Here is a 14,962-nt window from a genome sequence, read left to right as displayed (position 1 = left end):
TATCTATCTATAGCCCGACGCCCTAATCCCACAAAGGGTGGCCGCAGACAGAACACCTCCAGGTCGCTCTGTCACCCACCATTTGACTACCCTCCCCCCAACTCACCCCCCCCTCCCTCATATACCTCTCAACTCCATCCCTCCACCTCATCCTCATTCTACCCCTCCTTCTCCTTCCCTCCACCTCACCTACATACACCCTCTTAGTCAGTTTTTCATTCTCCATTCTCTCCACATGTCCAAACCACCTCAGTGTATTTCTCCTAATCTTCACAACCACATCCACATCCACCCCACAACGTTCCTTCACTTCTTCATTCGTCAACTTGACCCTCCATGTCACTCCACATGCTCCTCTCAAGTAATTCATTTCCACTGCTCTCACTCTTGACTTGTTCCCCTCTAGCAAGGTGCGCGCCTCACTTCCATACGTAGGGATCACAATACTATCATGCAGTGACCTCTTAACTTCCATACTCACCTCCCTATTTCTCATCACTGCTTTCAGTGAACCAACAACCTTCCTTCCCTGCTGTACCCTTTCACGCACTTCATCCCCCAAAGTTCCATCCTTACTCATCACACTACCCAAGTACTTGAATGCACTCACATTCTCCATATTTTGTGCATGACATACAGTAATTATCAGTATCACGCATACTGTCCTCAGGTAATCGTCATGGGCTACTGGTGCCAAACACAACCACAGACACTGAGCTCCAGCATCTGCGTGACCACCTGCCTGACAAGGTCAAGGTACAGCGTGTGGAGGAGCGGCTCTCAGCACTTGGAAACGTCGTCGTCTGTAATGATTATGTTGCCCTCGTCCATCCTGATATTGACAGGGTGAGAATTTTTTTTCAAATTCTGTCCTTTTGTGTTTTATCTCTTGAGTATTATTTACTTTGTATTTTGTATTTATTCATTTATGGTTGTTTGGATGCTGGAGAGCGACGCTTTAGCATGGCAGCACGGACATTTGGCAGCTCCACTGACTGACGCACAGACACCCCTCACACCCTTCTTGTCTCCCAGGAGGAGGATGGTGGTCTGTAGGAAACAGGTAACTTCAGCCTGTAATCCACAGAGTTCATATTCAGATGATTCTGGGGCAACAACTACTACTACTGGTACTGTAGTCCACATACCTGAATTTTGCAACTGAAACTATATTAGTTTCAGTCCTTGCAGCTGATTGGCTCTTAAATAGGCGAATTTGAGTATCACAATGCTCATTATGTTTTTATTTTTAACCTTTTACTCTTTAGTTGCAAGTAACAGGTGAGTGATAATCTCAAATGCAGACCCAATATGGGAAGTATTAGTTAGTTTGTAATACACAGTAATATTGCAGATAGCTGAGAGAGACTCAGACATATTTAAAGTCCAGCTTTGATGAGCATGCCCATCCCCAGATTCATGGCTTTATTACGGTATTGTTCATTGCGTGTGTTGGCCTTGGTCACCTAATGGCAGCTCTCCATGCTTCACAATGTCTGGCAGCCACCCTATTCAGTCCATTATTCCTCAGGTCACACTCTGCGACCTTGTCCTAGATCTTATCAGTCTGCTTCTCACAATCCTGCCCTCAATGTTCTTGCCAGTAAAGGTACCAGACTTGCCAGACAGTTTATCAGTCATGATACTACCGTGGGGTTTTTATACCTAATGTGTTGATATGTTTGCAAAACAAGATAGCATGACATCCAATAGTTTCAGCCAAAAAAGTACAGCCGGTAGTAGTGTGTGCCAGTCATAAATCTGTCTACAGTAATTGCTCGATTATCAGAGGTAATAGAGCCAAAGGCATGTCAGGAATGTGGATTCATCTGTATAATGTCCTTCTCCCCTGGCACCCCTTAACTTTGAAAGCCATTGTTAAAGGCCTGGCACCCCCTAACTTTGAAAGCTATTGTTAAAGACCACTACAGTCCATTGTACAACACTTGTTCCTGGTGTTTAACACTACTTTGCCTGGTCAAGCATACTTATAAACCACAGCCAAGCATTTACCATGGTCAAGCAGACCCATTTACCACAGACAAACAGTCACCTCTGTAGGGCCATACCCTGCAGTGATATGAAAAAAATACATGGTATAACCGGCCACACAAGAAAAATGCAGTAGGCACAAAAAACATAATGGTAATATGGAATAAAATCATGGTAGAATAGAACAAGTGGTGCCAGGCACAACAAATCTCGCCCCCAAACAGTTACCAAATTTTGGGGCATAAAAAGCATGCTTCCAGAAAATCACCCTGCACCTTATAATTATAGCTCAAGGTCAGCCTTTGGGTAGGCTTGGGCTACTGGCAAGTCGTAGTTTCAGTGCTGCGGTAGGCCTACCGGTACCATAAACGAACTCCAAACACATTCCATACAAAAGTGTTTCCCAAATTTCTTTAGAATAATTAGCAACTAAATATTATGAATTACAAATATAGTTATACATGTGTAATTATAGTAATAAATTACAAATATAGTTATTCAGTACATAATAAGCAAATCTGTCTCCACAGCAGCAGTGCACTGTTGTTTGTTTACATCAGAGGACAGTGATCAGTATTGCCAAAACAAAAAAATACCGATAAGTTTTTGCGCAATATACAAATGCCTTGGGTATCGTTTCATTTCGTTTCGTTTTTAAAGGCTCCAACATGCTTGCATGTGTCGGCCTTGGTCACCTAATGGCGGCTCTCCATGCTGCACGATCCATTGCAGCCTCCCTGTTCAGTCCCTTAACCCTAAGGTCACACTCAATGACCTCGTCCCATGTCTTTCTCGGTCTACCCCTCATAACCCCACCCCCAATATTAACACTTCTCACCTTCCTCACCCAAATATCATCCCCCATCCTCTCCACATGTCCAAACCACCTCAATCTACCTCTCCTCATCACAACACCAATACACTCCAGTCCCTTCCTACCTCTCAACTCTTCCATTGTAAACCCAGCCCCTCCAGGCCTTGGACGCAGGGACGCACTGCACATCCACCTAATCATTGTCATTTCTGTACGTCTGAGCCGGCGAATGTCTTCCTCCTTCACTGCCCAGGTCTCACTGCCATACAGCATTACACTCCTAACACATGCTGCATACAAAGACCCCTTAGCACGTAGGGAGAGCCCTCTCAATGTCAGGAGAGGCAAGAGCTCCCTGAACTTCTTCCAACCACTTCTCATCCTAGCCACAGAGCTAGCTCCAGCCCCACCTCCAGCACACAACATGTCTCCCAAATAACAAAACTCTTCCACACACTCAAGAGATTCACCAGCAAGTTCAATCCTTTCACGTCTGACGATCACCACCTGCTCACCCCGGCACGCCGTACACATAAAATCAGCATTATCTCGCAGTCTACCTCTGATAACACTATATCTCTTATGCACCCATTTATCACACACACCGCACAAGATGGAATTACTTCCCACGCCCTTGTGGCAAACTGCACGTGACCACTCTCCCTCGTCTTTGACAGTACCACCACCAACCCTAGATATCATCACTTTTGTTTTATCTGCATTTACCCTTAAACCCTTTTGCCCAATACCATCTCTCCACTTCCTAAACCTTTCCTCTGCCTCCCTTTCATTCTCTGCAATCAACACCAAATCATCAGCATACAACAACTCTGACGGGAGTCCGTTTCTAAAGTCACGTGAAAGGGCTTCAAGTACCATGATAAACAACATGGGACTCAAGACTGACCCCTGATGCACACCAACATTCACGGAAAACTCATCACTCAAATCTCCATTCACTCTCACCTGGGTGTGAGCACCCACATACATGGCCATAACCACCCTAACCAGCCACTCCTCCAAGCCAAGCTTTCTCGTTGCCCACTTCACCACCTCTCTAGGGACTCTGTCAAAGGCCTTTTCCAAATCAACAAAAACAAAAAAAAAATCCCTTCTCCTACCAATATATTTTTCCTGAAGCTGTCGAACAATGAATATGGCATCAGTGGTCCCCCTACCTGGCATAAACCCAAACTGCATCTCATCAATATTCACTCTTTCTCTAATCATACCTTCTTAAACTCTCTCCATTACCTTCATTATCTGATCTAAAAGCTTTATACCTCCATAATTTCCTCTTTCCAGGGCATCACCCTTCCCTTTATACACATTTACAATTACACTCTTCAGCCAGTCATCTGGGACAACACACTCATAAATAATCCTATTTATCAGGTCAGTGACTAAACTCACCCCTATATCGCCTGAGGCCTTCAACATTTCGGCAGTCAACCCAGACACACCTGCTGCCTTCCCCACCCTCATCCTGCCTGTTGCCTCACTCACAGTAGCAGTATCAATCAAAGGCCAAGGGCCAGACACTGGATCAGCTGGCTCCAAACCTTCCCTGTCCCAGTCAAACTCCTCATTCAACAACTGGTTATAATGCTCTCTCCATGCATCTTTAATATCCTCACTGTTCACCACTACCCTTCCTTCATCATTCTTCACACACTGCTCACCTATGATATCCCGATTATCCCTCTTCACCTGACCTGCCACCCTAAATATATTTTTCCTTTCCCCATGATTTAGGTTATCAAGTAATTGTCTCTGTGACTCAGACTTTGCCCTGTATACCTCTCTCCTAGCCCTACGCTTGGCAGCCAAATATTCCTCTTTGCTACCACCCTTCTTCCATTCCCGGAAAAACCTTCTTTTCTCCTTAATTGCAGCTTCTACACCCTCATCCCACCACCAAGTTACTTTATGTCTTGGTGGTCCTCTTGTCCAGCCGCATGTTACATCAGTAACTCTCAAGAAATTGTTCTTGAGGGCTCTGTACTGTTCATTAACGCCTCTGTCTACAGCTCCCTGTTCAGCCACCACTCTCCTCAACTCGCTATAGAAGGCATCCCTTACTACTTGGTTTTTCAGCTTCCATATTTTCCTCCTAGGTACATAAGTCCTCTTTTTCATCACTTGTTCTTTAAGCACCATATCACAAATCAATAGTTTGTGTTGCTGCACACACTCCTCACTTCCTATAACTTTAACATCCCTCACTAACCTCCTATCGGCCCTCCTAACCAGAAAATAATCTATCTGACTGCTATTTCCCCTAGACTCATACGTAATTAACCTACTGTCTCTTTTCCTAAAATATGTGTTGCACACAATCATGTCCGTTGCCTCCCCAAACTCGAGTATCCTTTCCCCTTCTGCATTCCTTAGACCATATGCACATCCCCCATGCACTCCTTCATAACCTTGTGCTGCTTCACCTACATGACCATTTAAGTCCCCTCCCAAAATCACTATCTCATCATCCCGCATACCACCCACTACACGTATTAAATCATCCCAAAATCTATCTTTCTTTGATTCATCCAATCCTGCCTGTGGAGCATATGCCGATATAATCACAGCTATCTTTCTTCCCAACAGAATTTTCACTACCAATATCCTATCGCTTACTCTCAAAACATTCATAACATATTCCACCCATTTCTCCACAACCATCACACCAACACCATATCCGTCTGTCCCCCCCTGCCAAAACAACTTATAGCAACAGTCCTTCCCAACAATCTTTCTGGCTGATCCACCCCTGTACCGGACTTCCTGCAAACACGCCACATCCACCCACCTCCTACTGAATGCCTGAACGACTTCCCCTGCTCTTCCCCTCAAACTTCCCACATTCCATGAACAATAGAAAATATAGATACAGTAATCCCTCTAATATCTGAACGCCCAATATCCGAACATCCCCACTAACCGGACATAATCATCCCGGGATCCAACATTCCCAAAATGGTCCGAAAACCGCAAAAAAAAAAAAAAAAAAAAAGAAGAAAAAAAAAAAAAAAAAAAAAATCCCATCCGTAATTTGAACTTGCCACGCATGGCACAGGACAGCTTTGTTGTGGCGCGTCATTCCTCCGACGTCCGATAGAGTGCCACTACATCCTCCCCACTTTCTGCCTGTCTCTCACCGCGAGTGCACGCTCGTCGTCATGGCTGCCTACGTACTCGCTTTTGTGGTGGTGCCTTACCTGCTGCAGGCACTCCTGCTGCTCTCGGGCCTCCTATTAGTGTGTGTGATGATGGCCCCGCCGCCTGAGAAGTGGAACAGAGTGGTGTTGACTCTGGAGAAGAAACGGGAGATATTGGAGGAAGTAGATGCGGGGTGGTCTTCTTCCCGCATCCTCCGCGAGTTCAACCTGGCCTGATCTACTTTGTTCGATATCAAGAGATCCCGAGACAAACTCATGCAGTACACGGCTGACTTCTCGTCGAGAAGCAAACGCAACGTGGAGAGGAAGGTGATGTTTACTCCCAAGTTTGCTGAAGTCGACCGCTCCACGTTGATTTGGTATCGACAGCAACATGCTGCTGGTGTGATGGTACATGGAACGGAGCTGAAGGCAGCTGCTGAGAAGTTTGCCGGGCTTCACGACGCCCTAGACTTCAAGGCATCCGAGGGTAGGCTCTTCGCGTTCAAGTTACGGCATGGCCTTACCAACCGTAAAGCTCATGGCGAAGCTTTGGACACTAATGAGGATGGAGTTGACGAGTTTCAGCACAAGGTGAAGGGCTTGATCGACAGGGAGGGCCTCACTCTCGGTCAAGTCTACAATGCTGACGAAACTGGTTTATTCTATCGCTTTTTGCCAACAAACACTCTAGCTGAGGAGACGGAGAAGCGTGTACCTGGCCGCAAGCTCTCCAAGGAACGGATATCTGCTTTGTGTTGTGCCAATGCTACCAGCATGCACCGGCTTAAGCCCATTATTGTTGGCCATGCAAAGCAGCCTCGGTGTCTTCGTGGGGTGATGGATGTCCTTCCTGTCGTCTGGTACCATTCTTTGAAGGCATGGTTTACAGCCCAGATCTTCAAAGACTGGTTCCACTGCCACATCGTCAAGGAGGTCATCAATTACCAGACGAAGACACTGGGAATCCCGCGCGACCAAGTAAAGGCCCTCCTTCTCCTCGACAAGGCACCTCCCCACCCATGCGACAAGGACTTGGTGGCCGAGAATGACCGGATTAGGTGCATGTTTCTGCCACCTAATACGACTGCTCTCATCCAACCAATGGACCAAGGAGTGATTGTGGCAACAAAGCGCCTATACCGCCGGAAGTTCCTGGACGAGGTGATGGTTGTTCTCGAGGACGAGGACGAGCGCAGGGAGGGACGGGACACACGAGGCCAGCGGACTTTGGAAAACCTTCGCCGCTACAACATCAAGTCTGCAATCTACAACTGGGCCAGTGCATGGAAGGAAGTCCCTGTCAAGACTCTAGAAAATGGTTAGTCTCGTCTGCTTCTCGGAACGGATGTGGAGTACGATTTTCTAGGGTTTGACGTGGATGACTTCCATGCACGGCTACGTACGCATGGCGACAATGTTGATGTGGACGATGTGCGTGAGTGGTTGGATGACGACGAGGACGATCCTGGGTATCAGACGTTGTCTGATATCGAGATCGCGTCTTCAGTTGCAGGTGTCAGTACCCAGCTTGAAGATTCCGACGAGGAAGGCGACGATGATGCGGACTCCTCTCAGCATGACACTACTTCAGCCATCCCCAAGCTGAGCGCACTCCGGGAACACCTAGAGTTCGTTCTTGACTACCTGGAACACCCGGACTGCGACAGGGAGATGGGGCCCTTGGGACTTGTGGAGGAAGTGCGTGCTTTCAGGCAGCGCATCATCAATTGTCAGAATTGTCGGTCCTTGCGTCAATCAACGATTGACAGTTTTTTCAGGCCCGTGACCCCCGCTGTGCCCAGCCCTGGCTCCACTCTCTTGCCTCCCCAAGAGAGGCCCTCATGCTCCGAGCCACAGCCCAGCACATCAGCCACGGTGGAGTCACCGCTCGATGTGAGTTTGTGTCTGTCTTCAGAGTCGTCTGCAGTGGGTACGCCATCACCACGACCCAGCGACACACCCCTAGGTCACCTGCCAGTGATACTCTCGGACTCTGACAGTGATTAAACAGCAAGAACTTCTCCACTAGACCACACGGGAATTTAGAGTGTTGTGCAGTGAAAAAACAGTGTGTTGTGTTAAGGATTTACAGTTGTGAGTGAAAAGAGTAATTTGGATCAAATTTATCGTAAATAGACTTGGTTTATTTTTGCTTTAGAAAATTATTAGAAGAATCAGAAAAGTTAAAGTGCAGAGTGCAACAGTTAGTAAGTTACAATGGAGCATTAGTTAGACAAGAGTGCGCACTGTGAAGAGAACGGACTTCTGAGTGCGATTGACTAAGTTCAGTGCAAGACTTCATGAACAGTGTACTGGAAGTGCTTCAGGAAATTCTTCTAACTGTCAGAGTCCAAGAGGAGGCGGTTGGTTATTCATCAAGATGGCCATGGACTTGCTTTAAGTAGGCAGAATGTTTCATACTGTACTTTTTTCCATACTATACTTACCTCAAACACCTCATTTCACTCTTTAATGTCCTTTATTGGTGTGAATAGGGTGTTAGGAGCTATGCATGTGCAGTAGGAAGGTGTTTCTCTGAGTTAGGCTAGGTTAGAGTCCATAAGTACCAGTCCAGGAGCCAGTAACCAGAATTTTTAATATTGTATGAACCTGCCTCTAAACCCTCATTTTATGCTTCTTTTGCATTTATTTCAGTCATTTATGTGCCTTGTTGGTGTGATTTGAGTCTTAAATAGGTGCTATGCATGTCCAGAGGGAGTTGTATAGGTGTTTCTCTGTGTTAGGGTCCATAAGTACAAGTCCATAAGCTGGGGCCCAATATCCGGACAGGAGCAGTATCCGGACCTGCCTATGGCCCTATTACGTCGGATATTGGAGGGATTACTGTATTTAAACAAACATATTTCAGTCACTATGACGCCTTAATAAACTAAATATTCATCAGTATTTTTTTGTCACTGTAAGTTCTGATGATGCCACAACTTGCGTTGCCATGTTTGTTTACAAATCATTACGGTGATGGTGCTTACTGCTTAACCCCTTAACCGCAGGGCGTTACTTGCGTGACGCTCGGGAGCAAGGAATCATACCGCGGGGTGTCACTTTTGTGATTCTGTGTTATTTTGAATTCGCCTGGGCTTTCAAGTGATGGCTTGTATCATCTATCAGTACTACCAGTGTCCAGCTATAGTCAGTTCTCCTAATGTCATCTGTACTCCCATCCACTGTTGACAATTTATCCATTTTTCCGCTGCCCTTGACTCCCCCTCCTTGCCTCCCCTCCATGACCCTCTCCTCCTGCCTGCCCAGCTGCACTGCACTGCACTATGGAAATCCTGGATGGATTTTTCCACCCATTTTATCCATTGAAATGTGCCCAATGCCCTATTCTTATACAAAATAATACAGTGAGTCCTTGAAATAAGAAAACTCTATGTACGAATTTCCGATGGTATGAAAGCGATGACTGTAGGACAAATTCCACAATACAAAAATATCTATCTCGGTACGAAAAGCGATATGAAAGGAAATACAAAAAATTCAATATGGGCATGCTGCACAGCGCTGCGCTCGCTTGCGGGGAGAAAACGAACTAACCCCTCTCTGATAAACACATTTTTGCGTGCTTCCCAGTCGAGTCACGTCTGTCCTCTCCTCCCAGCTTCGCTGTACGTTACGCGGTTTTTCACTGTTCTTCCTCGTTTCGTACTTTCGTCATGCCTCCCAAGTGCCCTGCATCATCTTAAGCATCCAGGGAACCAGCTGCCATGAAGAAACAACACCGTACTCTGACTCTGGAGAAAAAATTGGAAATTAGACGCCACGAGGAGGGGCAGGGAGTCTCGGAGATTGGGCGAGCTTTAGGCCTTGCACCATTGACTGTTGGGACTGTGACGAAGAAAAAGGAAATGTACCTCCTTCTACTTCTCTTCACCAGTCGAGGAAGTACCAGAGGAGCACTCTGGCTTCGGCTTTCCTGTCATTCTCTGACTAAATATATCTGTGCTGTTTACTTATCTCCTAACTATGCTGACTATCAAGAATTCTTCGACTATCTTACTTCTACGATGGAACACATTCTATCCATTTCTCGTTTCTCTGAAATCTCCATTCAAGGAGATTTCAATGTTCACCACCACCTTTGGCTCTCCTCTCCTTTCACTGATCCACCTGGTGAACAAGCCTACACCTTTTCTATCCTTAGTGACCTAAAGCAGCTTGTATAGCACCCTACATGTATCCCTGACTGCCTTGGAGCGAGCTCCAACATACTTAACCTCTTCCTTATAACTAATCCTTCTGCTTACACTGTTAATCTTTTCTCTCCGTTGGGCTCCTCCAATCACAACCTTATCACCTTAACCTGTCCTATTGCTCCAGTACGGCCTGTGGACCCTCCAAAGAAATGTCGTCTGTGGCACTTTGGAGCTGTGGATTGGGAGGCCCTCAGGCAGTACTTCTTTGATTTTCCCTGGAATGATTATTGCTTCCATGGCTGGGAGCCATCTGAGTGTGCCTTGCTTATTATGGATGTTATTCTCTCGGGCATGGAAGCATACATTCCTTTCTCATATCCTTTGACTAATGCACGAAATCCTTGGTTTAATCATGCTTGTTCTAATGCTTTCTGCAACAAGGAGAGGGCCTATAAAAGGTACCGGAGCCAACCCACCCCTGTATCACATCTTTTATACGTTTCTGCCCGGAATCGTGCTAAGTCTGTTCTTCGCTCTGCTAAAAATACTTTCATCCGTACTAAATGCTCTCAACTCTCTTACTAGAATTCTACCCGCTCCTTCTGGCACCTTGCCAAAAACCTTTCAGACAACTTTACCTCATCATCCTTCCCTCCTCTTTCTACTCTGATGGCTCTGTAGCTATTTCTTCTCCTGATAAAGCAGATCTCTTCGCTCAGACTTTCTCCTCCAACTCCTCCTTAGACGATTCCGGTGCTGTTCCTTCATCACTTCTCTCCTCTGACTTCCTCGTGGCTGACATTAAAATTTCTTCAGCTGATGTATTTTCTGCCATCACAGGCCTCAATACTAATAAGGCATATGGGCTTCTGTGCTTACACCCTGCTTAGGCAAACTCTTTTGCCTTTGTCTGTCAACTCGTACCTTTCCTTCTTGCTGGAAGTTTGCTCTCGTTCAGCCAGTCCCAAAGAAGGGTGACTATTCCCAGCCCTCTAACTATTGTCCAATTGCTTTAACATCCTGTATCTCAAAAGTTTTCGAGTCTATTCTTAATAGAAAATTTTTAAAGCATCTTTCCTATCACAACCTTCTTTCCGATCGTCAGTATGGGTTCCGTCAGGGACTCTCCACAGGCGATCTTCTCACCTACCTTTCAGACTCCTGGTCATCCTCCTTTTGAGACTTTGGTGAAAGCTTTGCCATTGCACTTGACATCTCAAAGACTTTCGATCGAGTCTGGCATAAATCTTTAATTTCCAAACTGCCCTCTTACGGTTTCTATCCTTCTATCTGTGCCTTCATCTCTAGCATCCTTTCTGGTTGTTCTATAGCCGCTGTTGTAGACGGCCATCGTTCTTCTCCTAGGTCTATCAAAGTGGTGTGCCTCAGGGCTCTGTCCTATCACCAACTCTCTTCCTTTTATTCATCAAGGACCTTCTAAGCTGTACATCTAACCCTATCCACTCATATGCTGATGACTCCATCCTTCACCTTTCCATTCGATTCCCGCAACGTCAGTCTCAGCAGTTACTTCAACAAACAAGGGATGAGGCTATGGCACACCTAATGTCCGACTTGGCTCGTATCTGTGACTGGGATAAAAATAATCTGGTTGTTTTTAATGCATCAAAGACTCAGTGTTTGCACCTATCAACCTGACGAAATCTTCGACAGGTATACCCACTAATGTTTAATAATATTCAGCTTAATTTTGCATCATCATTGAACATGCTTGGGGTTTCATTTACTCAGGACTTGTCTTGGAAAGATCATATTACATCTCTTGTAAAATCTGCTTCCAAGGGATTGGGTGTGCTAAGCCGACTTCGTTCCTTCTTTACCCCTACACAGTTGTTGACTCTATACAGGGGTTTTATCCGCCCCTGCGGCTCCCCACATATATCTCTTCTCTATAGGGTGGAGTCAGAGGCTTTTTGCCTCATTAACTCTCCTCCTTTTACTGACTCCCTTCAATCTCTGTCTCTTCGCCGCACTTTTTTCATCTTTATCTCTTTTCTATCGCTACTTCAGTGGTCACTGCTCCTCTGAACTGTCTACATGCATTCCTCTACCTCTACGACAGGCGCATATCACCCATCTAGCAGCAAACTCTCATCCCTTTTCTGTCCAACTCTCTAATGCAAGAGTTAACTGTTACTCCCAGTCCCTCATTTATGCAACAGGTTAACTCTGGAACTGTCTCCCTCTGTCTGTATTTCCTGCTTCCTATGATCTCCAGTCTTTCAATCGCAGTGTGTCCAGGCATCTCGAATAATCGGATCTTGAATTTGGCTCTCTCATTTATTTTGTTTTTCTCTTGGAAGGAACAGTTTTTTGGGCTCGTTGCCTTTGGTTCCTTCTTCTTCTTTTTCTTCTTCCAAAAAAAAAAAAAAAAGGGGGGGGGGGTCTCACCATGTGACTTAGCATCATATCAACGACATGAATCTCCAGCCACAGCACAGGTCTATATTTAACTGTACAGTGTACTAATACTACAGTAATTAGTTTTATGTTTTATTTTTTTGTCTGTACAATAGCATAGTACTGTACAGTATATGTGTATTGCATACTTCTTAATAGAAGGGGTAAAGTTTAAGTGGGGGATCCAATGGGGTCCTGGAACGCATCCTCCCCTTTAGATTTATTTTTTGGCAGGGAAAATCGTTCCGATATATAAAATTTCGGATTACGAAAGGTATTTCGGTCCCTATCCCTTTCGTATTTCGAGGACTCACTGTATATAAAAGAAAGAGAAAAGGTAATTGATACTGCCATACATCTGAAATGGGCTCATTATCACCTGGCAACACCCCACATGCACTCGTTCGCTAATTTTCCCTGTTTATTTCCACTTGAAATATGAAGTATGACCTATTCTCATAATAAAAATATAAGAACGGGAGGGAGAAGCCTAAGTGATATTTACATTCACCTGGAACTACCTAATTTATTATGTATTGTCTAGATTTCCTATTAATTAGCAGCTGTCACCATGCTGACATTGTCAACCCTTCCCTGCCCATAGGCCACATCATTCAGTTTACTGATGTCTTTCGATGTGAAACCATGTCGGATTCGCACCTGTCCAATTCCACTGCTTCTCAGCCCACTGCAATGGGCCCTGTGACCTCTGCCCCTACTAAACCTCGTGTGAGAAGGGGTAAAGGGCTAAGTGACTCTGCTGTGGAACGTGAACTGGCTAATTTATCAATGATAATGATGGACAATGACTACAATCTTTCTGGTGACTCTAAAACAGTGCAAGTGGAAATGTAAATAATATGTAAAAAGCAAGTGAAAGCAATGAATGTAAATATAATTGAACAGTAGAAAATAGTTTTATAAGTTACTGCAAGTGACAGTGCATAACATGGTGTAAATAAAATAGAAATGTAAATAATGTAAATAAAACAGAAAATGTAAATAGAAAGGTAAATAATTAGTAATATAAAAATACGAATATAAATACTTGGAGTAATGAATGTGAAAGTGAAAGCTTTGCTCTAGCATGTATAAATACTTGGAGTAATGAAAGTGAAAGTGAAAGCTTTGCTTTCTACGCTAGTTTAGTGAACGAGAAAGTGAATGCCTGGAGTGAAAATAAACTACTAGTACTAAAAGAAACTTATGGATAAATATTGTATATATAAATAAGTGTAATAAAATACTAGGAATATAAAGTGTGAGTGTGTTTTTATAGTAAATGACAGCTTCGCCTCAGAATACCATCGGGGAACGAGTACAGGTGGAAGCTCGTATGCACTCGTAATTTACATTGCTTTCACAGTGTGGTTTTTTTTTGGAATATGGATTCCAAACTACTTGAAATTCATAGAATAGTGTTTGTAGTGATAATATCAGGCAGTGGTAACCATATTACGGGGTATCGGGAAGTGTAAAGTGGAGACTTTGTTATCCAACTTCAGAAGTCTCCACAAGCCCTACGGTAGTTGACGAAGGCTCAACAAACATCTCAGGAGAAAGCTGAAGGTATATGCCATATGCTTATTTAATTATATTATTCTAGGCCTAATAACTGATTTTTGGCAAATATTTTTAAAAAGTCAGTTGAGCGCAATTATCCCTGCAGTACGGACACGGCACGTTCCCGACATCCCCGCGGTTAAGGGGTTAAACAGTGATGATAGCTTTGTATTAGGGTGATAGTTGGTAGTGTCAGCAGTGGAGATTGATAATATTAATGGTGATTATAGATAATTTTAGTGTTGGTTGATAGTGATTAGAGTTATTAATGATTGCCAATATTGGTATGGTGGAGGTCAGTGGTGATATTTGGTAGTGTTAAGGAAGTACTGTAACTTAGTCTACCATGATAGCTTACCAAAGGGTGTCAGTCAAAATTTTCATGATTCCTGTACATGAAAATTTTATAACCAGCACATAAATGGTTATGTAGTGATATATAAATGGGCCGAGCGCCAAAAGCGTGAGACATTCAGCTTGGGGGGTCTGGGATTAGCTGCATTTTTTTATTTTTCCCAGATTAGGCCTGCCAAATTTTGGGGTGCACCTTATATGCCCGAAACTACAGTATTACCTCAGATATCATTTTTGGTCAAGTTTGTTTGTTTGTTTGATACCAACATTATGGAAAAATGGCTGAATGAAATTGAATGAAACTTTCCAGATATGTTGGCACTGGTCCCAAAAGAAAATGATCAAATTTTGGAGGTAATCAAATGACCTTGAAAGGTCAAAACCAAGGTCATGGATTTGCAGAGGGATATAACATGAAACCAGTTGAAAATAGAGATATTTACTATTGTGAACATATAGGAACTCATAATTTGGGCTTTCATTTGGCACCAAGACCTTTG

The 14,962-nt window shown here is 44.3% G+C and overlaps 1 protein-coding gene across 1 annotated transcript in view; it reads left to right on the top strand.

Annotated features, from left to right (window-relative positions):
- eIF6 (eukaryotic translation initiation factor 6) overlaps positions 1-14,962 on the top strand; it is a 142,677-nt gene that overhangs the window by 67,809 nt on the left and 59,906 nt on the right. Inside the window, exon 3 of the mRNA XM_080278088.1 lies at positions 671-846. Within this exon, the coding sequence (XP_080134214.1) occupies positions 671-846 (176 nt within the window). The remainder of the gene's footprint in view (positions 1-670; positions 847-14,962) is intronic.

Source organism: Coenobita brevimanus, chromosome 72, assembly GCF_032717465.1.
Source record: "Coenobita brevimanus isolate Jiangsu-jjx chromosome 72, ASM3271746v2, whole genome shotgun sequence".
Taxonomy (NCBI): Eukaryota; Metazoa; Arthropoda; class Malacostraca; order Decapoda; family Coenobitidae; genus Coenobita; species Coenobita brevimanus.
This window is presented reverse-complemented; position numbering and strand designations above follow the sequence as displayed.